General features: G+C 39.7%; 3 protein-coding genes across 3 annotated transcripts; 1 reads left to right on the top strand and 2 right to left on the bottom strand.

The window, feature by feature from the left end:
• Positions 1-1,820: 1,820 nt before the first annotated feature.
• On the bottom strand, positions 1,821-6,956 carry LOC103462738 (uncharacterized). Its single transcript, XM_017303839.2, has 2 exons — positions 2,409-6,956; positions 1,821-2,309 (listed from the first exon to the last, which is right to left on the bottom strand). Exons 1-2 carry the CDS (start codon positions 3,120-3,122, stop codon positions 2,256-2,258), a joined length of 768 nt encoding a protein of 255 aa, XP_017159328.2. The 5' UTR covers positions 3,123-6,956; the 3' UTR covers positions 1,821-2,255.
• Positions 6,957-8,746: 1,790 nt separating this feature from the next.
• On the bottom strand, positions 8,747-17,680 carry tmed3 (transmembrane p24 trafficking protein 3). The gene is made up of 3 exons (XM_081605366.1): positions 17,090-17,680; positions 16,110-16,355; positions 8,747-9,946 (listed from the first exon to the last, which is right to left on the bottom strand). Exons 1-3 carry the CDS (start codon positions 17,231-17,233, stop codon positions 9,713-9,715), a joined length of 624 nt encoding a protein of 207 aa, XP_081461492.1. The 5' UTR covers positions 17,234-17,680; the 3' UTR covers positions 8,747-9,712.
• A 1,423-nt stretch (positions 17,681-19,103) lies between these two features.
• LOC103462602 (retinol dehydrogenase 13-like) lies at positions 19,104-24,602 on the top strand. The gene is made up of 7 exons (XM_008405496.3): positions 19,104-19,380; positions 19,671-19,811; positions 20,894-21,085; positions 21,173-21,334; positions 21,409-21,525; positions 21,627-21,831; positions 22,014-24,602. The coding sequence occupies exons 1-7, from the start codon at positions 19,305-19,307 to the stop codon at positions 22,108-22,110; spliced, it is 990 nt and encodes a 329-aa protein (XP_008403718.1). The 5' UTR covers positions 19,104-19,304; the 3' UTR covers positions 22,111-24,602.
• The last annotated feature ends 1,909 nt before the right edge of the window (positions 24,603-26,511 follow it).

Raw genomic sequence — 26,511 nt, 5'->3', positions numbered from 1 at the left:
ATCAGCCTAAAATTAGCGCAGTAATCACCATTATCCACAAAGATGCAGTTTTCTGTTTGTGGTAGTTCTTCTGAGTTTGCTATTTTTGTACTTGGTGTGACAGGAGAAAAAGGGTTAAAGAATGTAATTCTTAAACTTGTTTCATTCAAATCTTTGTGTTGGTGAAACACAAAGATTTGATGGAAAATATGACAAAATATAGAAAGTTATGTACTTTCCTTAACACATGTAAGGAAAGCACAGTTTAGCAGCACAAAGGAAACATTTATTTTAATATTTCGTTGCTGTGGCATGCAGTAAATGCACTAAACATATGTTTGGAGTTTAGTGCACCATTTTACAATTACTTATGACCTTAAACTGCCATCTAGTGGCCAAATGGGGAAGAAATATTCAAGCGTCTTGATATGAGGTCTCCCCAAAGAGGGGAGAGAAAGTCACGACTTTCATGTGTTGTGACTTTCACAATTCTGTCCCTCACAGATGACTGACAAGACAATGTCAGTCATCTACTGAGGAGCTGAGTCCTAAGATAGAAAAATAAATCAAAGAAGTCCTCTTTGCAGTTGAACTCAAATTATGTAACAGAAACAAAAGGAAAATCAACATTTTAGGATATGAGCTTTACACTTTGGGTATCAGAAAGCTAACGCCGCTGAACTGAACTCCATCCGAATAGTGAAACACGGTGAAGGCTGCATAATGACAGGGTGATGGTTTTTTTTTCAGTCGTGATTGTGAAGCAGGTAAAAGTTGATAGGAAGATAGATGGAGCAAAATAAAAATGATACTCTGAAAGAAAACCAGTTGAAGCCTGCAGAAGTTTTTAATTTTATAGGTAGCCACAGTTGACCTTTGAAATGTGCCTTTGCTTCACCTGAATTAAATTATTATATTATTAGCAGGGACATGATTGCATGCTGAGGATGAGTCATTTGTGGGCCGCTGGAAGGTAAACCAACTCAAAACACTTCTACTGAGAGGCGCTGCTTCTCAGAACACACAGGTCTTCAGTGCACATTAGATCCAACTGGAGGCCGCCGTGCTGCGACTGGAACCCAGCCGACGACCTTCTGGGTCGAAGATGGAGAGAACATGAGCCGGATGGACAGATAAGTGAGGTGGATGGATAATGTTTTTTTTACTGGAGTAGTAGAGTTTGAGACCTCTGGATTACAACAAAACATAATTCTACAATGGCCCATTCAAAGTTCAGACCTAAATGCAATTGAAAATCTGTTGCAAGACTTGAAGACTGACAAGTAGATAATCTAACCAACCCGATCTTGTCTCAGCAACAACATGCCAGCAATCTTTCTGTTTTGTTTAATTATCGAATGCTGTATGTTGACTTATGGAGGATTTTGCTGTCAATTATGATGAATTTTACTGTAGTCCAGCATTATTTTTGTGTTATTTTATGCACGGGTGTCTGAAATGCAACCAAGAAGCCATTTGTAGCCCCTTTAGTATTTTTTCTATGGCTCCCAGCTGTAATACAAATTTGGCCATTAATGAATTACAGCTCTGTCAAAGGTGTTGGCAGAGATTGTGATTACTTTATTTTTACTTAGTACAAAATTATAAGAAACAAAAAAGTTAGAATCAACACAAAATATTTATCTTAAATAATTAAACCCCTTTGAATTTTCTGAGAATAAAAGTAAATATGACTTCATGATCCAGTGACTTTTACCCTAAAGCAGACCTTAGAGTAAAGATCTACTTTAGATTTGGACCCATATCTGAATTTAATTTTAAACTTGTCCAAATACAGCAGGTGTTTTCAGAGAAAAATGGCCCAAATCCTGTTCATGTGCTGAATATAAATATATATATATTTTTTTGTAGATTTATTTTCCAGAGTCCTAAAGAAATTGCAAACTGGCTATCTTTAATAATGCTAACAGATTCAACATTGATGCAGACATTGCTGATGATTTTGGCCCATGTGACAAAAGTTTGGACAACCCTGGGTTACGGGTTTTTTATCTTAGTTTAGTGATGCCAAGTGCTCTTTTCGGTCCAACCTGTATACCAGAAATTAAGATAGATGACAATGTATTTCAACTGTTTATTATAAATAGAGACATAGGGAAATATAAAAAAATAGCTGTTAGTCATATATTTACAAGGTATATTTAATAGGACAAAATAAATAAAAGGTAGAAAAGCATATATTCAAAATAAGTTACTGGATTTGCAATGACACAGTGAAATCACCGAAGGGGTTTGGGTCTGTGGTCACTGAGAGGTCAGCCCCAGTAGTCTCTTGGAACAAGTGGGATGCAGAAGTCTTTACCACACATCTGTTTGAAAAAAGGACAAAGAGTGAATGTGTTAGGATGAACAAAACATGTTGTCGCGTTAAACCAAACAGTGATGTGAATGAGTAAATGTTGACAAACCTGACAAGAGGGCTGGGATGCTGGAGGTGACCGCAGAGCTGCATCCACGCTCACGTCTCCCTGAGGGCCTTCAGCGTACTGCGTCCTCAACTGATTCACTCCAAAACCACAATGTCCAGGATGCAGTGGTCTGTTCTGGCTGTGGCACAGGCCTTGGAACGGGTTCTGGCTCTGCACGTGTTCTCCTGCGGAGGAGTTTTGAAAGTAGCTAATGAGGTCAGGAGAGGACGTGCCGCTGGCTGAGGTGTCCACTTGTTCCCTCCTCTGAAATAGCACCTCCTCACTCAGGCCCAGCTGCGCTGACAGGTGGGAGATGTAGCGGATGGTGAGACGGAGCGTCTCTATCTTCGTCAGTGTCTGTCCGACAGGTGCGACTGAAGGCGGGAGGTAGGACCTGAGGTGATGCAGAGCCTTGGTCAGATCCCTCATCCTCAGCTTCTCCTTCTCACTGGCGCTCTCCCTCTGCTTGCTGCGAATCCGGGTGCTCCGACCCGTCTTCCGACCTCGTCCAGGCAGGGAGCAAGGTGAGGGCTTGAGGCACTTGGCTGCTTTGGGGGTGGACTGTGGAGGCTGCTGGTAGTTAGGGGAGAAGCTGGAGTCCATGGACAGGACAGGCGAGAGGGTCTCTGGAGACGAAATGCTGGAAAGGTCCGTGTCAGAGGACCACTGGTACTGCAGGTTGTAGTCGAGCAGAGGGACAGAGGAGGTATCCATGTTGTTAAAGTAACTCAGTGGTCTGACTGGAAGAACTGGGAAGCTGTGAGTGCTGCTCCGCTCTCCTCCACTGGTTTATAAGTCCGGGCTAGGCCGCAGAGGTGTGAAGTGACACCTCTGCAGATTCTGACTACTTGCTGTCTAAGGCAGAGGCCACTGCCCCTGAGCACACACACACACACACACGCTCCAGCAGTGGGACCCTCTCACAGTGCCTCGCCTTCGGCTCCAGTCTCTCTCTCTCTGCTCTGGGAAAGTCCAGCTCCAGGAGTGGAAGTGTGAATTTTGACTCCTGCTGAAAGCAACAAACATTTTTACTTTTTCTGGGTTTTGCCTCACCAGGCCACCCGATGCATTCTGCACATGTTCAGCGGCTTGTTTGTGAATCATCTTCTACTTTGTTCATTTTGGAACAGTTGAGGTCAGATGTAAAGAAGTAAAACCACAGAAAAAACATTTTTCCTGAGTACGTTGCCTTGCAAACGTATTGATATGTCTTACACTTTTCATGTTTTGTGCTTTTATGTTTTTCAGTTCACTGTTTAACAGAGCACAAAACACAAATGTGACGTGGGGGGAAAAAAAAGGATGAATAGTTTTCAGTTCTTTTTACAAATCTGTGGTATTTATTGATATTCGGCCATCTATTTTGAACAGTTGTCTTTCAGTGCAGCTTTGCAACTTTTTGATGCATGATGCTGCCAGTGGTACACATCTAGAAACTGTGATTCATCTTCATTGCAAAACGGCTCATGACAAGTCAGACTGCATGAAAAATACTTATGAAAAGTTTTTAGGTTTTTTTCTACAAATCTTTATATCAACTTCAATCTGGAGTTCAATTGTAACACAGATGGATTTGCAAGCAATTCTATAAAAAAAAAAAAAGTTATCAAAACAAAACTGGTGATCTGAGCTAGTAGCATCACCAAGGTCCCATTTGGTTTCAGATGTTGCTATGTTTCCATGCAAAGAAGTTAGTTTCTGTGTTCCCAGCATGAGCTACAGAGCAAATGAACTGGACACACCATGGAGCTACATAAACATCTTCATTATACAAAAGGTTTGAGGCAGAATCTGCAGAAAACAGATGCTGCACTTGTTAAAAGCATCCAGAAGGTAAAACATTTAAGCTAAAGTGATGATGCACATGCAGATTTATTCACCTCCGGCTGATTAAAGTTAAACAGATTTCGAGCAGATTTGCTTTAATTCTTTTCTTGCGATCGTCACTTGTGGCTACAACAGAGACCACGCTACGTTAACGAATAAAGTAAAGCATATATTCCTCACAAGCTGTAAATTTAAATCTGCCAGCATGCTGGGGAGATAAAAGATCAACATTTCCCTGCCTTTGACCTCCCAAATTTGAACCTGACACCATCTCCTTAATCTAACGATCTTCTGCAATTTACATCCCACCATTTTTTTTTTTACCAGCAGTAGCAACAGCATCATCATCAGCATCGTCATCGTCAGCGCAACACTGATATGAGCTCAAAAATGAAGGTGAACCTCACACTTCTGACCTCCTGTTTTGTCCTTCTTGGCTTTAAATGGATGCAATAAATGATTAAAAATATAAATACAAATATGATGAGGGTTAATGAAGCCTAAAATGATCTAATTAAGGCAGAGGTGTGAAGGTTTCACACTGCTGAGAACTGATGAGTCTGGAGGCGTCACTTCACACCTTAGTGGTGAGAAGCAGGAGCTCTGGACTGGTAACCCCGCTTTGTCCCCGTTTTCCCACTCTTCTTGACTGAGATAAGCTCGTAGTAGGATTACATCTTTATAAATAGAAGACACATCAGTAGTAACTTTAGCTTTGAATCTTTGCAGCAGTTGTGTTGAAGCACAGTTGAAGCAAAACAAAAGCTCCAAAATGAGATGTCTGTCTGTAAAGGGAGTGAGAAGGTTTTTTTTTTTTTTCAAAAGAAATACTCATATTTCTAGGTGGTGTGCAAATTTCTAGACAAATTGAATATTTTAATGAATCTCCATTTCTGAAAACACAGTCCTTTCATTTGATGTTTAACCTTTTTAAAATAAATCTGCCTCAATTAACTCTTTTGGCAATTTACTGAGAACTGAAGTCCTGGTTTGGATTTATACACATGTCTGGATATCAGTTTCTTTTGCTTCCCCAGAGGTCTCAAAATACAAGAAGTAAGATGAATAGTGGGAGGTTTCATACCACCATCCCATGTACCACAACAGATTTAGAGTTGTATGCACACTGTGTCACACTGAGGGCAGAGTGAACCAGAGCTGAACCCGCAGCTCGACCCTGCTAGGCATCCTGACCGAGGTGAGGCTGTGGGAGCCGGGCTGGGAGTTTGGCACCTCTGGGTGGACGCCCACCCACAGCAGCCTCACTGGCTGGGCTACTTGCCACCTGTCTGGGCCTCCTTGGTACCGTCAACCCCACTTTGACCTCTAAGATTTGAATGTTTGATTTGAGTGTAATTGTGTCATTCACTGAAAAACTGATTCTGCATTGAACTATATCTCAGAAATATTGTGACTTCTACAGTGCCGTTTAACAACTCACTATCAAAACTCACTGAAATTCTACTATGTGACAGGTTTATGGTGAGGGTAGATTATAAAACAATATTTACAGTTCCAATCATCTTGCAGAGCATCAATCACCGAAAAATGAAAGGTGTATGGCACAGCTGCAAAGCTACAAAGACGTGACCATCCAACTAAAACTGACAGGTGCCGCAAATAAAAACATAATAAGAAAGAAACTAAAAATATTTCCAATATTCCAAAAATTGGTAAGGAGAAAAGCCCTTTTCAGTTTGTCACAAGGAGACACAGAAATCATGTGAAGGAAGGTGAGATCTGGGTGAAAACTAAAAATGTTTTGATAACACCCTTCACATGTTGTTAACGTGGCAGCAACGTTATGCTAATACGAAGCTTTTCTTCAATGGGGACATGGAAGTTGATCAGAGTTGGTGTGAACATGGATGCAGAGACATTCTGTACAATCCTGGAAGAAAACCTGGTAGAAGCTGCAATAGTCTAGAGACTGGTGTGGAGGTTTACACGTCAGAAGGACTCTAAGCATGCAGATGGTGTGGCTTAGGTCCAGGCATGTGCAGCTTTTAGGAACATACTCCAGAACACTATTCAGTGACAAAACAGGAAAATGTTGAAAAAGTATGAAAACTTTTCCAAGACGAATTTGGCCAGTTTTTCCTTATTGAGACAAACTTGAGCGCTACTGTCACTATTTGCTGTTTCTGACTGAACATGGTGAGTTTTCTTATATTTTTTATTTTTTATTGAAGAAATGTTTCTTTGGTCTGCTATTTCAGTTAAAAACTGCACCATTACTACACTGAAATGTTGTGGAAATGGACTAGCTTCACTTTTTGCAGCCAGCTATAGTTAACATCTCAGTTATGCTAGTGAATTTTATGTTATGTTGCGCTCACATTTCGGTAAGGCTTCACAACTTTGAAGTTATCACAAAACGAGTCAATTAAAACACTTATAAAATGTAATCAGCGATGTTGGGGTATTTCTCTCAGCTTCATTGCGTTGTTGTGACTGTTTTTGTGAGTGTACATTTTTCAGTGGGTGGGGAGGCAGGTCTGGGGGACACATTTTGCACCCTTGGTGTGAAACATTGCTGGGACTGGAAGGGTCAGCCAGGGGTGGACAGTAAATTTCAACCCGGTGTAAAACTGCAAGAAAAAAAACAAACAAAAAAACTGAACAAATAACTCAAGGAATTAAGCAAAATTGTTGTTTTTGAGTAATGTAGTTCAAATATGATTTTAGTAGAATCATGATTTTCAACAGTTTTAAATGTTTCTTGATATCCAACTGTGATAAACTGATGACTGACGAAACTTCCTCAAACCTCATGTCCAATAAGACAGCACCAATGTCAAATTTAAGTCTGAGACTTTATGGATAGTTATATTTTAGCTTAATTGAGAACATTGCAGTCCTTAGAACGTGTGATAAGCTTGTTGGACAGATGAGCTGGGTGTTTTTCACACCTCAGGCAGAGTAAACACGTCTTCCTACTGCCGGTACTTGCTCACACTTTTGTGCTGTCATGTTTTTACAAGTCCTCCAGTCACACAGCTGCCTCTGACATGGGAATGAACATGTTCTGCTCCCTGTGACCTGTCTTAAAAAATGATTGGGCTTCAAGGAAATACTTGAATCTTCTGGTAAAAACTAAAATTTAAGCTTCTAAACAGTCCCCTCCATCTTCCAAACACAACAAGAAACAAATACTTCAGTATTCCAGTAATCAGGATTTTATTATTTAAATTTTATGATACTGCTCCTTGGTCTTAACATTTAAAACATCAATAAGCCTATTAAATCATTTTCAATTTACCACTAACAAGCTGATCATGGTGTATTTACAACAGCACATTGATTTTTTATTTAAATTTTTTTCAAAATTTAGTAACATGTCAAAGGAGATTCTGAAAAGAGTTTTGGCAAAAACTAAGATGAGGCTCCAATTACTACTGTCAAAGCATACACTGCTCCATAATATCTAATATGGGAGTTGTTTGAATTCATACTTAACTCCACCTTAGACCGTTTATGTAGGATGGTGGTTTTCCAAACTTTTATGTCACGAGTCACATAATTATTGGATTTTTCAGGTGTGACAATACTGAGACATTTCAAAGCAGCAGCAGATACAGAGGTTTCGTGTTTTTTTTTTCTTGAAGAGAAAAGTTATCCTTCATGACAGGTTGAATCATTTCCAAGCTTCTTTTGTGGAAACGTTTTATTCAATATTGTTTCATTTAATTCCAGAAAAGAAAGAGAGAACAATTCCTGAGAAGCGACCCAAGACTATACAAATAACATTCAGCAAAACATTGAGCAGAGGAGATCAGTGTAGTGCTAGTAGCTGTTGGTTAAAATATATTTAATACTTTGTCAGAAGAAATTTAACTAACATGGCAGCCCTATGCAAAAAAATGTGTTTATTGCTGCAGTGCTGAACTGTCATTTTACATTTTTGTTAACTCAGTTGTATAAAATGTTAATATAATTAAACCCATGTTACCTACAATCATTATGGCTGCTGTACTGAATCTTTGATCAACAAAGAAGCTGAATGACATCAGTTTTATTGAAGTCATCTAAAATGAATATTGAATAGCCACAGGTCAGCGAATAAACTGACTCATACAGTGACCCAAAGGTAATGTTTCAAAAATCACTTTCTTATCCTATTAACAGTATGACCACTCATGGTGCTGAAACGTCCAGTCCATCTATTTTAACAATTAAAAAACCTTCAATTAAATGTTCTGACAGCCAGTGCAAACAAAAAAAAAAGTTACCAAAAAGTCTTAAAATTGTTTGCTTCCTAAATTAAAATTTTTAGTCAAATGAAACTGCAAACCCTCTTCTGATTTTACCAGAATGTCTGAAGATAGGCTTTTTTATTTAACTTAACAGGAAATCAAACAAAAATATTTAAAAGGCACCCATTTCCTAAAAAGATTAAGCCTGGTGTGCATAATCTGTATTTATCTGTAGACTAGAGACATGAAATGACTAGTGGACTAGTGACATAGTGGTAAAAAAGTGAAAAGCATGAAATTAAACATACAAAAAAATAATAATTAAAGGCTCCTTCTGAGAATTTTAATAAACAGCTTTGGCACCTAGATTTTAATCTCAAAGCATTTTGTGTTTCCAGCTCAATATAACAGACAAGTCATGTTTGGTTACTTTTTGTTCTTTGTGTGACAAACAAAAACATACAAATCAAGCAGTTGAAACTAGACAAACATTTAAATACAATTAATAAGCGTCACAACAACATAAAAAACAATACATCTAAAAGACAATGTGGCATCATCTCAAAGCTTGTTACAACACTGAACACAAATAGATAAGGGTGCACCGATAAATTGGCCTTAATTTCTTGAATGTTGGTTGTGAAACCAATCTTATCAACCTCTGCAAACCTCTGAAAATCAGCTGCTGTCTTGTTTTGCTCTGTCATGAGACAGGACTGACAGACCTGTCCATCAGATCACACCTGCACATGTGTGACTGGTAACAGTCACCCTATTGTTGCCAACTTAGAGACTTGCTATATTTAGTGATTTATCAAGCAAACAAAAAAATAAAAATCTGAATTATCAGGCCAGGCTTTTGAAATATCAGTGATTTGGCCAGAAAACTGCAATCGGTGCACACCGACAAAATTAAGATCACAGAGTAAAACAATCTCTACTGACATTCACAATCTTTCTTTGGTTTTTATTCATTTTCCACGTTTTTAACAGAATCTGGCTGCGGGGTGAAACTTTGACAATAATCATGTTTCACTTCTATTAAACGACAACATAAGAACTATACTTTAAAAAAACTACTGTGGTTATTCTTTTACATTTTGCTTGTTAAAAAGTTATTCAAGTTTGAGGATTCTATTTGAGCAGTCAGGAAAAAAAAAACAAAAAAAAATAACTATTGAATCCAGTTAACAGGAAAAAAAATCCTACTTTATGTGCTTGTGACCAAATGCAAGTTGGCACTTGGAAAATGTTCATGCCCATGGAAGATCAAGATGACTATTAAGTGGTGGCTGCCACAGAGCCCTTTCTCTCACTAAAGAAGCTTTTTAGAAGCATCACTTGACCAACACCGATGACGAACAATAGAACAGTTTCTCCGATTGACCAGTACGTCACACGCTCGAACAGGTGCTCAGCCTTTGTGCGGTCCTGGGCTTCTCTTAGCCTGTACCATGTCTGCGAGTCAGCCACCACCTTCAAGACCTCATGAATGGCAACGCAGGACGACTCCAACTGAAAGCAGGACATGGATATAAGGATCAGAATAAAAGCAATACATTCACTATAGAAAATTGCTTATACAGCAATATTAAGGACATTTCTAAGACTCTTAACATATATGTTCCTGCAAAGCAGGAAAAAAAATGACTGGTCTCTGACTAAAAATAAGAATATCAATTCTTACTCTTAAGATTTGAGAAATCTAAACTCATGTCAAAGCCAGCAGAAATGACACCCAATGATTTCCAAATTTGATACTGGATATTTTCTCCCTAAATAAAGAACTTACAAATGAGGCAAAAAAGAAACTTATACTGTGTTCTTTTGGGTGCTTCCAGGGGTGAAAGTAGGGGGGTACGGCAGGATACTACGTACCCCTAAAAGATTTATTGTCATAGTACCCCCAAGAATTTAAAACTACTTTCACCCCTGCTCATAAGGAGCCACCTCTCTGAAGACCTGCCAATCTGTGGACTGAAAACAGTCCTGGAGCGCACAGTCTGCATCCCTGGGCCACACAGTGACTCTCTTCTTCTTTGACCTAATCCGTGTCATCAGCGGACGATATGCTGGCGCCAGCAGGATGGACAAGTGGTCGAAGAGGCCAAGATGGGCGCGAGGAAGAGCTCTGTACACACCGTGAATGTTGGTGTAAACACAATACAGAGTGTAAGAAGGATGACATGCCGGTAAAACTGAGTAGAGTGTCCATCAGTTTCACATGGTTAAAGTCCCCTGCAACCACGTAAAATGCCTCCAAGTGCTTCATCTGCAGTGAGCTAATGGTGTCATACAGCCCCTTTGATGCTTCGTTGCCGTTAGCACCCGGCGGAGTGTAAACAATGGTGACAAACACCGCAGTAAACTCCGGAGGCAGATAGTATGGTTGACAGCTTTTAACCAGTCCACAGTTGGTACACCAACCTTCACTCAATTACATACATTGTCCTCCTCCCTGTGTTTTTCCTGACCGTTGGTCTGCTTGGAATAACTGAATAACTGCTGTAAAGTTTGTTTTAATACAAACTTCAGTAGTTTTCTAGTTGTTCTGCTGAGGTAGTGACATCAATTTTTGACATCATGCAAATTGATGTCACAAAGAGAATTGATGACATCACAAAAGATCATAGACATTGTGGGAAAGCAAGTAGAAGGATTGTCACCTAACAAGAGTTAGTGCGAAAGTTCTACAAGGTAAGAGACACATATTGAGCAGTTTTTGGATTATCTAGAGAAAGACTAACAATGAGTCAGAGTAGCCCGGCGTCTTCTTTTAATGAGATTACACAGCAGACTTTAGCTGTAGAAACCCGGAAGCTTCAAGACATCTTGAATGAAGTAAAAATGATGTCTACAGAGACACAGACACTGCTCAACGCAAACCAGGAGCTGAAGATTCAAGTTCAGACTTTGGAAAAAGCTGTACTTGAAAAAGACACTTTGATTAGGCAAAAAGACGAGGATTTAGAAAATCTGATCAAAGTAAACCAAAATTTAAAGGATAATAACATGACCCTTGAGGAGAAAAACGTTGCATTGGAAAAGAAAAACACGGTGCTAGAGAAGGAAAAAACCACTCTACAGCAGAAAAGCACTGTCCTGGAGAAGGAAACAATCTCCTTCACGTTGATGAGCAGTGTCCAGGAGCAGGAGATCACCGCCCTGGGGGAGAAATGCACTGCCCTAGATCAGAAAAACACCTCCCTGGAGCAGAAAAATACATTCCTAGAGAAGGAAAAGACCACCCTGGAGCAGAAAAGCACCGCCCTGGAGCAGGAGAACATTGCCCTGGAGAAGAAAAACAGCGATTTGGAGAAGAAAAACACTATCTTGGAGAAAAAAACCAACACCCTGGAGAAGGAGAACACCGCCCTTAAACTGGAAAACACCGCTCTGGCACATAGAAATACCACGGTGGAGCAGTACTGTACCATCTTGAAGCAGGAGAATGCTTCATATGAGTGGATAAATGCTAACCTGGAAATGAAGAACACCAGCCTTGATCACAAATGGAAAATCCTGGAGGAGAAAAAAACCATCTGGGAGGAGAAAAACAGCTCCCTTCAGTATCAGAACACAACCCTGAAGAAGAAAAGCACTGCTCTGGAGCTGGATAAAACCACCCTGGAGCAAAAAATTGAATTCTTAGAGAAGGAAAAGACCACCCTGGAACAGGAAAACGCCGGCCTGAAGCAGAAGCTGGAAAGCACCACTCTGGAGCAGGATAACTCAACCTTGAGCCTGATCAACGCCGCCCTGGAGCAGGAGAACACTGCCTTGGAGCAGGAGAACACCGGCCTGGAGCAGGAGAACACTGCCTTGAAGCTAAAAAGCACCACTCTAGAGCAGAAAATAACTGTGTTGGAGCAAATAAACACTGCCTTGGAACAGATAAACACAGCCTTGGAGCAGAAAAGCACCACCCTGGTGCAGAAAAGCACCGTCCTGGAGCAGAACAACACCGTCCTGGAACAGAACAACACTGTCTTGGAGCAGACCAAAACTGAACTGGAGGAGGGTTACACGTCCCTGCAGGAGGAAAACGACATCCGCAGCCAGATAAACACCATCTTGGAAAAGCAAAACAAAGACCTGAAGCTAAATCGCATCGTCCTGCAGTTGACAAGCACCGCCTACGTTCAAGAAAACAGAATATTGCAGCGTGAAGTGGAACAGCTGAACGAAAGACTGGGGGTCTTGGAAGAGCAACTATCTGAAGAGGAAACCGACGAAGACAGCCAGTCTGTTTCAGGCCAGTCAGCAGGAGGAGGAGTATTCAGACGTGCGGTCAGAGGCTTCACCAATAGACTTCTGAAAATATGCAGAACAACCTGAGGTACTGGGTTCAAGCAGGGTACTTATAAATAGAGAAGTGTAATCTCGTCGTGGGTTCCATTGGCCTCCCGGTTCCTGTTCTGCCGCCAGCAGGTACTTGCTCAACTGCTAGTGTCGTAGGTCCAACTGACCTCCAAGCCAGGCTCAGGAGATTGGCTGGGAGGTCGACAGAACCTGCGACAATGCTCAGGAGGTCGGTCAGGACTTGACACATCCCCAGCATCCCCAAGGTTCCCACTCAAGCAGAGCTTGTACCCACCAAGGTACAAGCTCTGCTGCCAGCGTCCTCCAAGGCTGCTGTTTGCCGGCATCCTCCTCAGATTCTTTTGGTGTTTCTTAGCTGTTTCCATTTAATTCTGCCTTGTTTTCCACATCTGTTCTTCATTGGTGATTCTAATTATGTTTATTTCTTGTTTCTAGTTTTCCTTTGTTCTTGTTTAATTAGGTTCCTTTAGTCTCCTTACTCCTTTGTGTTTGTATTTTGGTTGTTTCCCCTTGTGTAATCTTCCCCCCTTTCCTTTGCCACTTTCTTTATCCCTTCACAGTCTGCTTCCACTCCCTCCACTCACACCTGCTCATCAGCCCAGGTCCTGCACAGTGGTGCACTTGATAGCACTGTTGCCTTGCAGCAAGAAGGTCCTGGCTTCAATTCCCAGCATGGAGTTCACATGTTCTCCCAATGCATGCGTAGGTTCTCTCCGGGTACTCCGGCTTCCTCCCAAAGTCCAAAAGCATGACTGTTGGGTTAATTGGTTTCTGTACCCATCCTTAGGTATGGATGTGTGCGTGCATGGTTGTTTTGTCCTGCCTCTGTGTTGCTGGCGACCTGTCCAGGGTGTACCCTTCCTTCTGCTAGAGATAGGCACCAGCACCTCTCCTGACCCCACTGGGACAATGGTGTAAGAAAATGGATCGATGGATCATCCACCCAAGGTCTTTTCTGAAGCTCACAACCTCCAGTATTTAAGCACCTCGTTGCCGGTTTGTCTAGTCACTTTTCTCATTTCTTCCTGGTTTCCTTGTGATCTACCTGTGTCTCCAATTTGTCTTTGTTTTGCATTTATTTTGTTCCTTGCATTTTTTTTTCATGTTTGTAAGTTTGATTATTCGTTTTTCCATTAAATATTCTTAAATTAACTACGTCTCTCACCTGGTGCGCTTGGGTCCACTTATAATCAGGGGTGAGAGTAAGGGGGTACGGGATTTAGCGGGATTTAGCGGGGGAAGCAGCACCTGCAAGAGAGGTGAGCGGCTGTCTGCTGTAAAACATCAATGGGTTCACTGTGCAGCCGTGAGTTCACCCACTAATCAGCTGTGACTGATTAGTTTTTCAAGAACAATTTAAAACACGACTTAATCAGTTAATAAATAACTTTTTTCCCATTTCGTATTGTTTCTGAACTGTTCGTGCTTTGTTAGAGCAGCGGTGCAACAAGTTGATCGCAGAAGTTTTTTGAGTTGATCTCGGCATTAAGTGACAAACTGAACGCCGTCAGGACGCTGAGACCAGCACGTCCTCCTCTGGCTGGCTTAAAACGTTCGTAACTTTATTAAATAACAACAATAAATAAAAAAAAATCCACAAAACGTGTTCAAATTAATGACCCAACAACAATAATAATCTCCATCACTCTCTATCAACAAGGTGTTGCGCAATTCTGCGCGTTTCGGTTCCATTACCAAAATAACGAGCAAAGCAGGAGTTTAAAATTAACTAATCAACCACCGCTGTGTTCAGAGAGCTTATTAATCAAGCCTGAAAACCTGATATCATAACGGACTGAATGTTGTGTTTTTAACATAATCTCTGGTCGGCATGTGAAGCGCAGGAGGTTGCCACGGCAACGGGTGTGCTTAAACGACAGAGTTAAAAGGTGCGAGTGGTTTAGAGTTGATCACCTGTTCAGGTTGTTTTACCTTTGTATTGGTGCATCACAGCTGCTGTAGTTTCTGAACATTCAATAAACGACAAACTTGGACTAATTACCTCGTTCTCTGTGAATATACGTCATTTAGAACAAACATCAAACACGGTAAATATGTTTTATTAAGTATTTAACAAATAAATGTGATAATTATGTGAAATTAAATTAATTGTCTAATATAAAAAAATAGTTTGGTGCTGTCGGGTTCAGAGTCTGAGAGGCTTTTCCTTTATCAAACAATTTTTTTTGCCTCTTATTTAGTGGAAATATTGATGTTGATGAGACTTTCTCCAAAATAAAAACCCTTTTCAACCTTTACAGCTCCACTGTTGAAAATGAGAAGCTAACATTCACAAATGACATTGAAATAAAATCCAGTCCAACATCTGGTTTGAGGTGATTCCTCTGGATCCTGTTGGAGAAAAAATATCCCAACTTCAGAAGATGAGCTTTAACCTAACAGCTCTGTGGTTCCTCCTATCAGCATGAGAGTCAGGGTGAGGAGGCACCATGTTAGGAAGAGAAGTGGAAGCTGCAGGATCTTCAGAACAAACAGGTCATGATGCCATAGGCCTACTGATTATCCCTCTGTCTGGACACAGGATCAATATAACCAGTTTAAAAGCTAAAATGAATGGTTATATGAACAGACATGGAAAACTGGGATGCACTCCATGCCATGATGTTCAGGATTTAGGTCTCATGGCATCTCAAGGTGTCAACATTGCAGCCAGTGGGCTGAGGGACATACAGCTTTATTTTGTAGCAATTCAAGAGCTACCCAGCTTTTATCGCTCCTCAAAAAAAATTAATCATATCTACAATTTTTTTTTTGTTATAGTACCCCCAAGAATTTAAAACTACTTTCACCCCTGGGTGCTTCTAGTCTTCATAAAACCTGCTAAGATTTAACACTCAAAGTTGTATAAAACTACTCGGTTTCTACTAATTTGTTGGAGTGTTTTGAAATAATAACAAACTCCTTTAACAGTACAGCATTACCATATAAGCAATGGAAGAAAGTGTTAAAATACTAATGAAACACATCGGAATAACTCTGTCTCCACCTAGTGGAATTCTTCTAAAGTGTCCCAATGCTGAACCCAGTCCGTTTTAACCCAGCTGCTGCATAAGCCATCAAATCACAGTCGATCAAAGTGTTTTGAACAGCAGCCACAGTGTTTAATATTCCACTGGACAGATTGTTAATAGAGCAAATACAGACCTCATGTGCTTAACATATTTTGAAAAATGTATATAGTGTAAATTGTGCAAGGTAAATGTAATAATATTTATTCATTTTGTGTCCATTAAATTGACTCTGATTTTTTCTGGCCCCAGTGATCTCTGACTCAGTCCTATTAAAAAGTTAGTCTTCTGGGATAGTTTCCAAGCACCAAGAACCCCAGACCTACCTGAGTCAACGCTGTACTCCTGCTCATTTTATCCAGGAGAGGTTGCTCCTCTCCGTGCCGGAAGTCCATGTACACAATTTTATGTGTGAAGGTGGAAAACTCATTGCTGAAGCAGACCTTGTAGACTCCCTCCATGGCCGTGGTGTGAGAGAAGCTGTCATACTGCTTTTTCCTTTCATTGTACAGGACGTTGTTGTGGGGGTCAGTGACAAAGCAGTCCACGTCATAGTTGCCCCCTGAAATAACCTGAAACATGTAAACACTGGTTTACAAAACCTGTCAATAACAACATATTTACAGTGCTGCCGGACCCAGTTCACTTGGGTACATCAACTAGAATAGTTTTCTGCTATGGTAATTGTTTCCCCTTCAAATTCCAACAAAAAGCTGTGACCATTAAGCTACAAAGCTTAATGGTCACATTAAGCTTGCACCAGAGTCATGCAAGGTTGGTGTCTGGTATGATCTCAATGCATCCCTTCTCCAAAACAGCTGAATCTCCTCCTAAGCATGCCATGACGTTCTGCAGGAGCCCCATGAGGGCCCATTCATTTGATTCAGGTGTGAACCAGGGAAACAAAACAAAAAACACACATCACACCAGTTCTTCAGGAATGAGTCTGGCCTATTTTTTCCCCCATTTTAAATCCAAAAGTCTGTTATTTGAAAGTAAAATACAAGGAAAGACAGCATGTGAAGAGTGTGGATTGTGAAGCCAGTAAAAGTTTAGAACATTTAGGAAATGTTCAAAAATACATACCCAAACATGGAAGATCAAAGTTTATGTAGAGATAATTTTACGTCTAGACTTTTTAATTCAATGCCCCGTTTGCAGTTCATGTTAGAAACGCCCCTGCCAGTAACATATGTTTGTAACACTCAACAATACTTTAAGTAATACAGATAAGATTTTAATACTTTTTTTTTTCACTTTTAAAAAACGACTTTTTAAAATACAAGAATCTCGGGAGGTAACTCACTTGGAAGTCTATGTCAAACTTCACATCTTTGTATAACTCCTCGTAGAAGCACTGCTTATCGTTGTCAGGGAGTTCAAACGTGAGCTCCGTCCCAAAAACCAAAGTCACATGCAGCAGAAAGCAGCTTAGTCCCACCCGGAGCATGGCGAAAATTAAATTAAAGCGCAGAGGACTAAAGAAATGCTGTTTGCAAATGACGGGGACAGAGGAGAAGCTCTGACGTGGCGCCACCTCGAAGAACTTCCGGGAACCGGTTTGCTTATTTACTTATGTTTGTTGTTGTCTGTTTGTTTTGTTTTAAAAAATGAACGTTAAGTAATTCTTAGCAAAACTTTCTAAAGAATAAATATTTTCAGAGATAAATTAAAGCCTTTGGTCCACAAGACAACTCCCAAATTTGACTGCATTTTCACGACTCACCTTTCAAAATAAAAGCACAATATGATTGAGCTCTTTTCTTAATTATTAAATTCTAACAAGCATTAAACTTATATTGGCGCATCCACGTCAATTTGTTTGTAATTCGATAATATAATTGGAATCCAGTGATAAGCAACAATAGTTCAAATAAAAAAGTGATTTTAGTTTATTTTTAAACAGCAATAACTACAATCTTTTAGTTTAGTTTGTTTAGCTTATTTTGCTTATTTCAAACATTCGCATTCAAACACATTGATACTTGTTTGAAAAGAAGTAGAAACTTTTTTGATCCTACCTCATTTTTGTACGTCTGTTATTTTCTAATTGCGCAACAGCAATAGGAAATAGTTTGACTTTTTATATTTAAAAACGTCAACTCACTAGCAGAAAGTAGCGAAAGTAACGAAAACTCTATGTCTCCATGGATACAGCGCGTCATAAAAATGACGTACTGTTCGCTTCAGTTTTGCCACACAGAACATCTTTGAGGGATCGGAGCAGAAACAGCGCCTCCTACAGTCACACGATGATGTTGGTCCAAGAATTAGATTTCTGTCCGGGATTACAGAGGGGGGGGGGGACAAAAAAACAAACAAACACAACAGATGTGAAAAACAACAACAACAACAACAAAAAAGAAGTTATTTACTGTTTATTTCAAAATACAAAAAGTGAAATTTAATTATGTGTCGTTTGTTGCTTAAAAAACGAGGACATTTTTCAGCTTGATTATGTCTTTGCTTAATATTTAATGTTTAATATCACAAAATCTCTTGCTTGGAGAAACAAAAAAATGTCCATATTTTAAGATCCAATTCTGCTGCCGTTATAATTTGTCAATCTTGGTGGCTCTGTTTGTCCTGCACACACTGACTTATCTCATACGAAAATGTCCAGTACTAATATGGGGCAGCTTTGAATGAGCTAAAGGTAGAGCAAAGTGTGTCAGAGTGAGTTGTGTCCAGAAACACAAACCAGACTACAGCAGTTTGTAGAGAAAACAACTTGGTGAGCAATTTATGTTATTATAGAATTATTAAGAATCAAATGCAATCATTAATACAAATATATACTGCATATTCTCTCACAATAACCTGTTCTTGAAACGTAGGATCAGAGAGAAACAACCTAGCACATTTGTGGTAATATGTGGTGATTTTAATCAAGCTTCACTTTCTTCAATAATTCCAATTTATTAACAGTTTTTCAGCTTTTCTGACAGAAAACACACAAAAAAAAGCTTGGATTTGTTTTATGCAAACTGATACATCTCCAAAGCAAAATATGCTCTGAGCAAATCAGATCACAATCTTATTTTTCTCTTATCTGAATATGAACCCCTTGCTCAGATTATGCATTACAATGTTTTCAGAACTTGAATCACAAGGAACATTTTAGCCAAAGTGAGATGATACAGAGCTATTTAAAGTTTCACGCAGTTCATGAAATATAAGGCTAGTAGTATTTTTGTCTTCCTCTGCTACTTTACAGCTGCAAGGCATAAATACTTTTGCGCCAAAAATATTTCCATATAATTTGGAGTCTTATTCTGAAAATCCCATCCAAACGCCCTCAGCGCCCTTTTTCCCGTTTACGAGTACTCATTACGTAATACAGATAGTTCAACGCGAAGTAAGAGCACTGTGATAAAGAACGGGAAACAGCAACTTTTTTCATGGTTTGACATAATTCGCTTCCAGAGAATTTAAAGTTAATGTTAAGAAATTGTTTTAAGTTCAAGTTTGCATCAGTTATAATTTTCCGCAGCTTTTAGTTTCCTATAGGTTCTTGAAATATGCAGAATTACGCAGATGTTCTGAAGGACTTCGTAGAAAAGCACAGTACGGGTCTCACAGTCGCTGCTGTTGCAGGTAAGTCTTTTTCATGTGTTTTTTAGGACGTGTTTTGAAACATTTGGTTATTTCTGAAAATTTTAAAGCAGAAAGGGCATCTGCAGAATGCACACTAGAAGGTTTAATCAAAGTAAACTGTACTTTGGACCCACAACAGTTCATGCCCCTCTATTCTGTCATGACAGAGACAATCATTGTAATCTCAGAAGTGAAATATCTACTAGGATAGGGGTAGTAATTTATCACTAATTAAAACACACCATGCAATTCTGCAGAGTCTTTTGTTAACACGTTTCTCTTTCTGATAGGAATAGGGATTCTAGGTTTGCGAAGATGGATGGCAGGAGGGGTCTGTCGGAGCAAGGCCAGGCTGGACGGCAAGACAGTCCTGATTACAGGAGCAAACACTGGGATTGGGAAAGTGACAGCCATGGATATGGCTCAGAGAGGTGAGATGTTCTGTGGAGAGGAGGAAGGGTTTTTGGGTTTATTTGATTTCTTTTACGACACACCAAAGCGTAGATGAAAATCACAATATTTTTGGCAGGGTAACAATTTAGTTAATATCTTACCTGCAGTAATAACTGTAATAACTTACTTGGCCTCTTAATTTCATATAATTTCAGTTCAGCTGGACCCAGACTAAAGATAACAGCAAATCTAGGAGGGGCTAGGACTCCACCTAATCTCAAAAAGCATCATAAGAGATTATTCAAATGGTATTTTAAGATCCTTTAAGCTCTACTCATATCTATATTGAATATGTTTTTGGACAGAAAACATATACTGAGAAAATACGAATGAAGCAATAAGAGTAGCTTTCTGACATAAAAGTAAAGCTGCATAAACTGAAAATATGTCTATTGTCATACACTATTAGATTAATAGAATAAAGAATGGCAGTCTCTCCTACCTCCATCCATGCAGATGATCATCAGCTTCTCTGGAACCATCCGATGCAAATGTAAGGGTCTCTGACTGTAGCCTTTGAGTTGCGCAACCTCGAAATGGGCCCCTTCTTTTAACAGACCTAAATCAAATGGCTGACTTAGCTTTTCAGCCTGTCATCAATTTCTGTGGAGGAGGAGCAGCAAGTAATTTATTTGGTTCAGATTCAGCTTCAAGGTCACAAAAAAGAGTAATAGACATGGGTTTCTTTGCAGCCAGGATTATTTTTTCATGTGTATAAGGAAACAGTGTAGTACTCTTGTTCAGCCAGCTGGATAGCAGCACAGAGTCACGGGTGGGGAAGGGCCAGCATTGCATTATTCTAGGCTCCATGCACACAGTTTATTCTGGTTAGTCTAGCAATTTGTTCAGCATCTCACTGGAGAGCCTTTAAACTACTGACAAATACACAGAAGTTTTGAAATCAACCGACTGATTAAAATCTTTGATATACTTTCTCATTAGTAACCATCATATCAGGTAACACTCATAATCCTGCCAAAAGTAGTGGCAGTGCAAGCACACAGACCTATCTATAGCTGAGTGTTGCTATTAAATAATTTTATTATGTTTTTTTGCCAAGGTGCCAGAGTGATCATGGCCTGCAGAGACATCCCCAAAGCCTACAGTGCAGCAGATGAAATTCGTCAAAAGACTGGGAACAATAACCTTTTGGTAAAGAAACTGGACCTCGCCTCACTGAAGTCTGTCAGGGAGCTCGCTAAGTACGTCCAAGAGAATGAGAAACGCCTGGACATCCTCATTAACAATGCAGGTCTGTGGCACCTCTGAGTTTGTTCTTCCTTCAGCAGACTGGTAGTTTAGTTTCATCAATTTCATTGTTGTTTTCCTTATCACCAAGGTATTATGATGTGTCCTAAGTGGCAGACGGAAGATGGTTTTGAAATGCAGATTGGTGTCAACCACTTCGGGCATTTTCTCCTCACCAATTCTCTTCTCGACCTGTTGAAGAAATCAGCTCCAAGTCGTGTTGTTGTTGTTTCAAGCGTCGCACACGTTACAGGTAAAATGGAGCTACTACAGAGTTTTTCTGCATATACTATAATTCATTGAACCAAAAATACTTGTATATTGCAGGTCGCATTCACTTCAATGACATTAACCTAGACAGAAACTACGATAATTTGGTAAGCTATCGGCAAAGCAAGCTGGCAAACATTCTCTTTGCCAGGGAATTGGCTGCAAGACTGCAAGGTACACATACAGTGCGCCCCTGTTTCACATAGCAATCTGAAAACACACTTAATTGTTTTCTCATGTTGTGACTAACACTTTATATGACGGGTTCTTTTTAGGCACCGGCGTGACAGTGTACAGTCTTCACCCTGGACTGATTCGCACTGAGTTAGGTCGCCACCTGTTCCCTCACTGGTCTTGGTGGAAGAGGACGATGGCCTCAGTCCTGATGATGTTTGTTAAAAGTCCCTGGGAAGGAGCCCAAACCAGCATCTACTGTGCTGTGGAGGAGAGTCTGGCAAACGAGAGCGGCCTCTACTATAGGCAAGTGCAAGTGAACACGGATTTTGATTATCAGTAACTTTTGGGGAAATCTGCTCTAACTTAGTTGAATATTTTTGTAACCACACCTTTTGTTTCTGTCTTTTTGCACTGTAAAAAGAAGGATAAAATTCTGCTGACATTTTCTTAAATTTTTTTTCCTTTATTTTTTTCCCCCTGTACAGCGACTGTGCTCGCAAAAAGCCTGCAGCTCCAGCTCTAGATGACGCTGCTGCCAAAAGGTTGTGGGACCTCAGTGTCTCCATGGTTGGTCTTTCCTAAACATGGCCTCACTTCAGCAACCTCTTCCTTCCAGTGGAGTTGGTAACCCTGTTTACACGGGAGTACAAAGAGCTTCAATTTAATATAATTTTTTAATCACTAATGGGTATTTCATTAATTAAGACTTTTCACATGCTTGTATTTCAAAGCACTTAAATGTTTTCAGCACAATTATTTGCACTATTTACTCTTATTCCAGTGAAGTAACACTTGCTATAAAGAGGTGCTAAGCTTTATTTTTATATCACAAACAATTTCTATAAGCATGATTATTATTTTTTTCTTTAATTGTACTAGAGGTGTAAGAATACATGTGTTATTGCCAAACTGTGACAGTCTGATGTTTGCGCTCAGATTTATCAGTTGCAGGCCATCACAGGTCTTGTGGACAAGAGGACGGACATAAGGCTTTTTTTTACAATCTGTTTAATACCAAAAGAAAACATTAGTCAATGCAAAATGTTAGTTAAAGCAGTTCAAGCGTTAGACATGTGGCTGTTTCAATCAAACATCCATCAAATGTAGGCTCCTCAAACGGCTGTAGGCGACAAATTAAAACAGCAAAAAAGTATAAAAACTTTACAAAAATCAACCATTGTTCCACAGATTAGAGATGGATAGTTCTGCAAACTACTTCAGAAGAGTTTGTAAGGTACTCTTCTAGCTTTTCCACTCCACAAATATCCACGTTACTCACCTGTTTTGCTAATGTTATCATATCACGTCAAAAGAAACCATTGCACACATTAAATCTGTTTGATTAGCAAGTTAAGGGTGTGTAAGTAAAGGACACTGATATAGTTTAAGAAACAAAAGATTTTAACAAGACAGAAGCTTGGAGACTTATTTTATGTAATCAAAAATATAAAAACATTTTGTGATGTTGCAACCACTTGCTGCAACAGTGAGCAGCAAGTGGTTCATTTATGGAAACTCAGACAGCCATTTATGAATATATGAATGAAGAACTTTACCCAGTATTTTAGGGTATTTATCATGATGTCTCTAAAAAGCATTTGAAAATGTGTCAGTCTGAAATCTTGCATAATCACTTGATATCAAAAATGTCACTTTCCTCCACAAATTCCACTAAATCCTGCTACTATGATGCTACGGTGCATGACATTTGCACATTTTAAGATAAATGATGATTTAGTTATGCCTCTGTAGAAATATCAGTAGAAAATAACTTCAAACAGTGACAGCCCAGTGTTTGCAAAATAAAGCTAGCAATTATACCTTATCTTTCCATGTACTTTTACACCCATATTTATCACTTAAATGTTCTAATTAACCCGTTATTTAGATGATTGTGGATGATTTCACAAAGCAATATTTTTTAACAATGTAAATTCACTGCAAAGCCACAGATTTTCAAGAATGCACAAGAAGCAATTACGGCTTTAAAACCTTTATTGATGGTATTTTATAAAAGAAGAGAACTTTTAGTTTCATGTTCAGTTCTATGTCAGCTCAAGAAGTAAAAAAAAAAAAATGCAGCAAGAGGTTTTCTGTAAAGGAAATGGCTCTTGACCCGTGACGACAGCACTTGTAGGATTGCTGCACTTTTAGAAGAGATGAGATCCTGAGAATGTAAACGCCTCTGGGGCGCAGAACAGATTGGAAGAAGAAATGCAACGAAGAGGATTGCACAGCTCACCCTAACATGAGATAATGTTTGTGATGCTAAGACAAGGCTGTTTTTTTTTATTCCTTTAATATAAAGATTTTCTGTGTGTGATAGTGGTAACTGAGCTCACAAGGTGCTAAGTGTACAATATGAAGCCACCAGCAGTGTAATATTCTCACTAATAAAAGTCCAAAGAAAAGAGACATTTTTGTGTCAGTTTGTAGATCTCAAATGCAAAGACATTCTCAGCTTTTGTCAAAATTGTGTATTTGAATCAGGCTATTCTAATTTTGTTTTATGTTTTTAAGCTGAATCCTAAATTATATATATTTGGGTATTTAAAAAAGAAAACTTAAGTTCATATGATCAAATGAAAATGAACAAAATGTTTGGAAGAATTACTAATCTGATAACTTGTGCTTTAATTTCAAAGTAATGATTTTTCTGAATCAAATATGCAGTTAGATTGCCTAACTGCATACTTAAATGTTGCTACCATATACATAACAATTCCTATAAAGCAAGTCTATTTGTATGTGATCTATTTCTCTCTTTGTGTATTGATTTTAATTCTACTGTATCTTAAATATGGAAATTACGCATGTTGGCCGATTGGTGTCAATGCAGCAATGCAGTATAATTACTCACCTAATCATGCCTTCCACTTTCTGCTTATGATTTCCGTGACAAAGAGTTGTGTCGGCCATGCTGTATCATGTCAGGCTGTTAGCTTTCTGGCTTGGGAATTTCATGCTCAGAAATATATCAGTCGAGCTCCTTAAAGCATTTCGAAAAGTTTCCCAAAGACTGATTTAGACACAAAGTGTTTTAATGTGTAAACATTAAAATTATTAACTGTAAAGGTTAGCATGTTGATTTTTCTTTATTCATTACGTAGCAGTTTTAAATGAGTAATCCACAAATGGCTCCACAAGTTAAGATGGCTTTCCAGAACCAGCAACCTGTAGTGAATGTCAGGCACATGCCCTTATCAGTTCTCCGTCCAACGGATACAGAATATATAGCTGGGCTGGAAAAGTGATAAGGAGATGTGAGTGACCACAGCACAACCACAGCATCTGTTTCTCTATGTCATAGTGACATGAAGGGTCTGTTGTCTCTAGGATGAAAGGAGTTAAAACTTCAAAGTTTTCAATAGTCCGACCACAGGTTTTCCAAAATCCACCTTCCCTGTCGTCCGAACCCCAACCTTGAGAGGGGAATTTCTTCAGAGTAGATGAGAGATGGTGTGCTGCTTCCACATTTCAGCCAATAGAGACGGAAACCGTCCCTGCCGGTCCCTCAGATCCTCGCATGACAAAGAACTGGCTCATCTCTAACCGGTCAAAGTTGCGTCCAACCGCAGCAGCCCTTCTGTTTGCCTGCTGACAAACTTTGGAGACACACCCCATTGATGAGTTTTATTTCCCCAGAGCCCCGCCTGGCTCCCAGACATCTCTCTACTGTCATTGGTTCCCAGTTAGAACTCACCATACCTGCCCCCCGGCATTCGTGCACTTGAGCCAAAACGTTCTCACATCTGTCAGTCACGGGGCAGAGCAGCCAGTGGGATGCGAGAGACCAGGTTCAGTGGGTGTGTTTCCCACAGGTGTGGCTGAGCCGCACATTCCAGTGTGAACATACCTGTCGCCTCCACTAGTGTTCAGATGATCCTAGACAGTAAGGCTCACTGTTGACCGTTTGCTCTCCTCTTTCCTTGCTCTTGGGGCGTGCACAGAAGCGAGAGGAGGAAATTACTCCAATTTCACCTGCATACAAAGTCACTCTTTTCAATTCCCTCCTGCTACCTTTTTATTATTATTGTTACGCAATTCCAGCATGTTTGTTGGGGGATAAAAGAAACATGTCTCATATAAACACAATGTTTTCTGTGTTCCCAGGAATTTGCTTTGGAGATAATAGGAACCATGTTTCAGCTTTTACAGGTGTGCCAATGTAAGTGCAATATGATGAGCATAAGGACCTTGTGGGTTTCTAGGAAATCTCATTGAATCTGTGTATCCACCCTGACATGTGGCGTCAGTTAGCACAGGTGCAGGCAGTGGCATGTGCTGCCCCCACTCACCCTGCCCCCCCACAGCAGAGAACTTTAGATTATCTTTGGCCTGCTTTCTGTCTCTGGAGTTCATAAAGCCGTACTACAGAGAATGTGTATGAAGTGAAGATTTGTGTTGTCTGCCCCTCTGGTATGCAGGTGTCTGTCTTGACCTCCCTAATCCAGTTGATTTTTTTCTTTTTGCTGTCTTTTTCTCGCTACGCCGTTTTCGCCCCTCCATGTCTGTTTGTCTCTTTTTTTTCTGACCGAGTACAGACGTGAACAGTGTTTGCCTCAGGCAGGTGTGGGAATGCAGGTTTGCTGCCTTCGTTGAATTTAAAAGGAACAGAGTGCATAAGCCCAATGCCGTGACTACCTGTGGACGAGTCTGTGCCTGCGTTGAGCTGAGTCAGAACAACCACAGTGACGAAGGCGCTACATTCACTACAGCCACTCACTCTGTACAGCTGAACTGTAAAAAAAAAAAAAGTATTTGCTTTCTTTCAGATTTCTTCAGTTGTCGATTTGTTTGTCACACTTTATTGTTTCAGTCAATAAAAGTCTTTTAATATCAGACAAAAATAACCTGAGTGGATATAATATATATATATATATTTTTTTAATCATAAATTAATTGCCTTATAACTGTAACAGTCTGTTCCACCCTTAGGAGCAGCAGCTAACATAAAAAACAATATTAACTATAATATGGTGT

The sequence above is a fragment of the Poecilia reticulata genome, chromosome 3, assembly GCF_904066995.2.
Source record: "Poecilia reticulata chromosome 3, P_reticulata-male-v2, whole genome shotgun sequence".
In the NCBI taxonomy this organism is placed as follows: Eukaryota; Metazoa; Chordata; class Actinopteri; order Cyprinodontiformes; family Poeciliidae; genus Poecilia; species Poecilia reticulata.
The sequence above is the reverse complement of the archived record's forward strand: the minus strand, read 5'-3'. Positions and strand labels throughout refer to the sequence as shown.

Excerpts from the sequence above, each read along its gene's own strand:
- LOC103462738 (XM_017303839.2), bottom strand. The coding sequence starts at position 3,122 with ATGGATACCTCCTCTGTCCCTCTGCTCGACTACAACCTGCAGTACCAG. Across the intron at positions 2,310-2,408 it reads CATCCCAGCCCTCTTGTCAG|ATGTGTGGTAAAGACTTCTG; the intron begins GTTTGTCAACAT and ends TTTTTCAAACAG.
- LOC103462602 (XM_008405496.3), top strand. The coding sequence starts at position 19,305 with ATGCAGAATTACGCAGATGTTCTGAAGGACTTCGTAGAAAAGCACAGT. Across the intron at positions 19,381-19,670 it reads CACAGTCGCTGCTGTTGCAG|GAATAGGGATTCTAGGTTTG; the intron begins GTAAGTCTTTTT and ends TCTTTCTGATAG. Across the intron at positions 21,832-22,013 it reads GAGAGCGGCCTCTACTATAG|CGACTGTGCTCGCAAAAAGC; the intron begins GCAAGTGCAAGT and ends CCCCCTGTACAG.
- tmed3 (XM_081605366.1), bottom strand. The coding sequence starts at position 17,233 with ATGCTCCGGGTGGGACTAAGCTGCTTTCTGCTGCATGTGACTTTGGTT. Across the intron at positions 16,356-17,089 it reads AGTTTGACATAGACTTCCAA|GTTATTTCAGGGGGCAACTA; the intron begins GTGAGTTACCTC and ends TACATGTTTCAG. Across the intron at positions 9,947-16,109 it reads GGAGTACAGCGTTGACTCAG|TTGGAGTCGTCCTGCGTTGC; the intron begins GTAGGTCTGGGG and ends TCCTGCTTTCAG.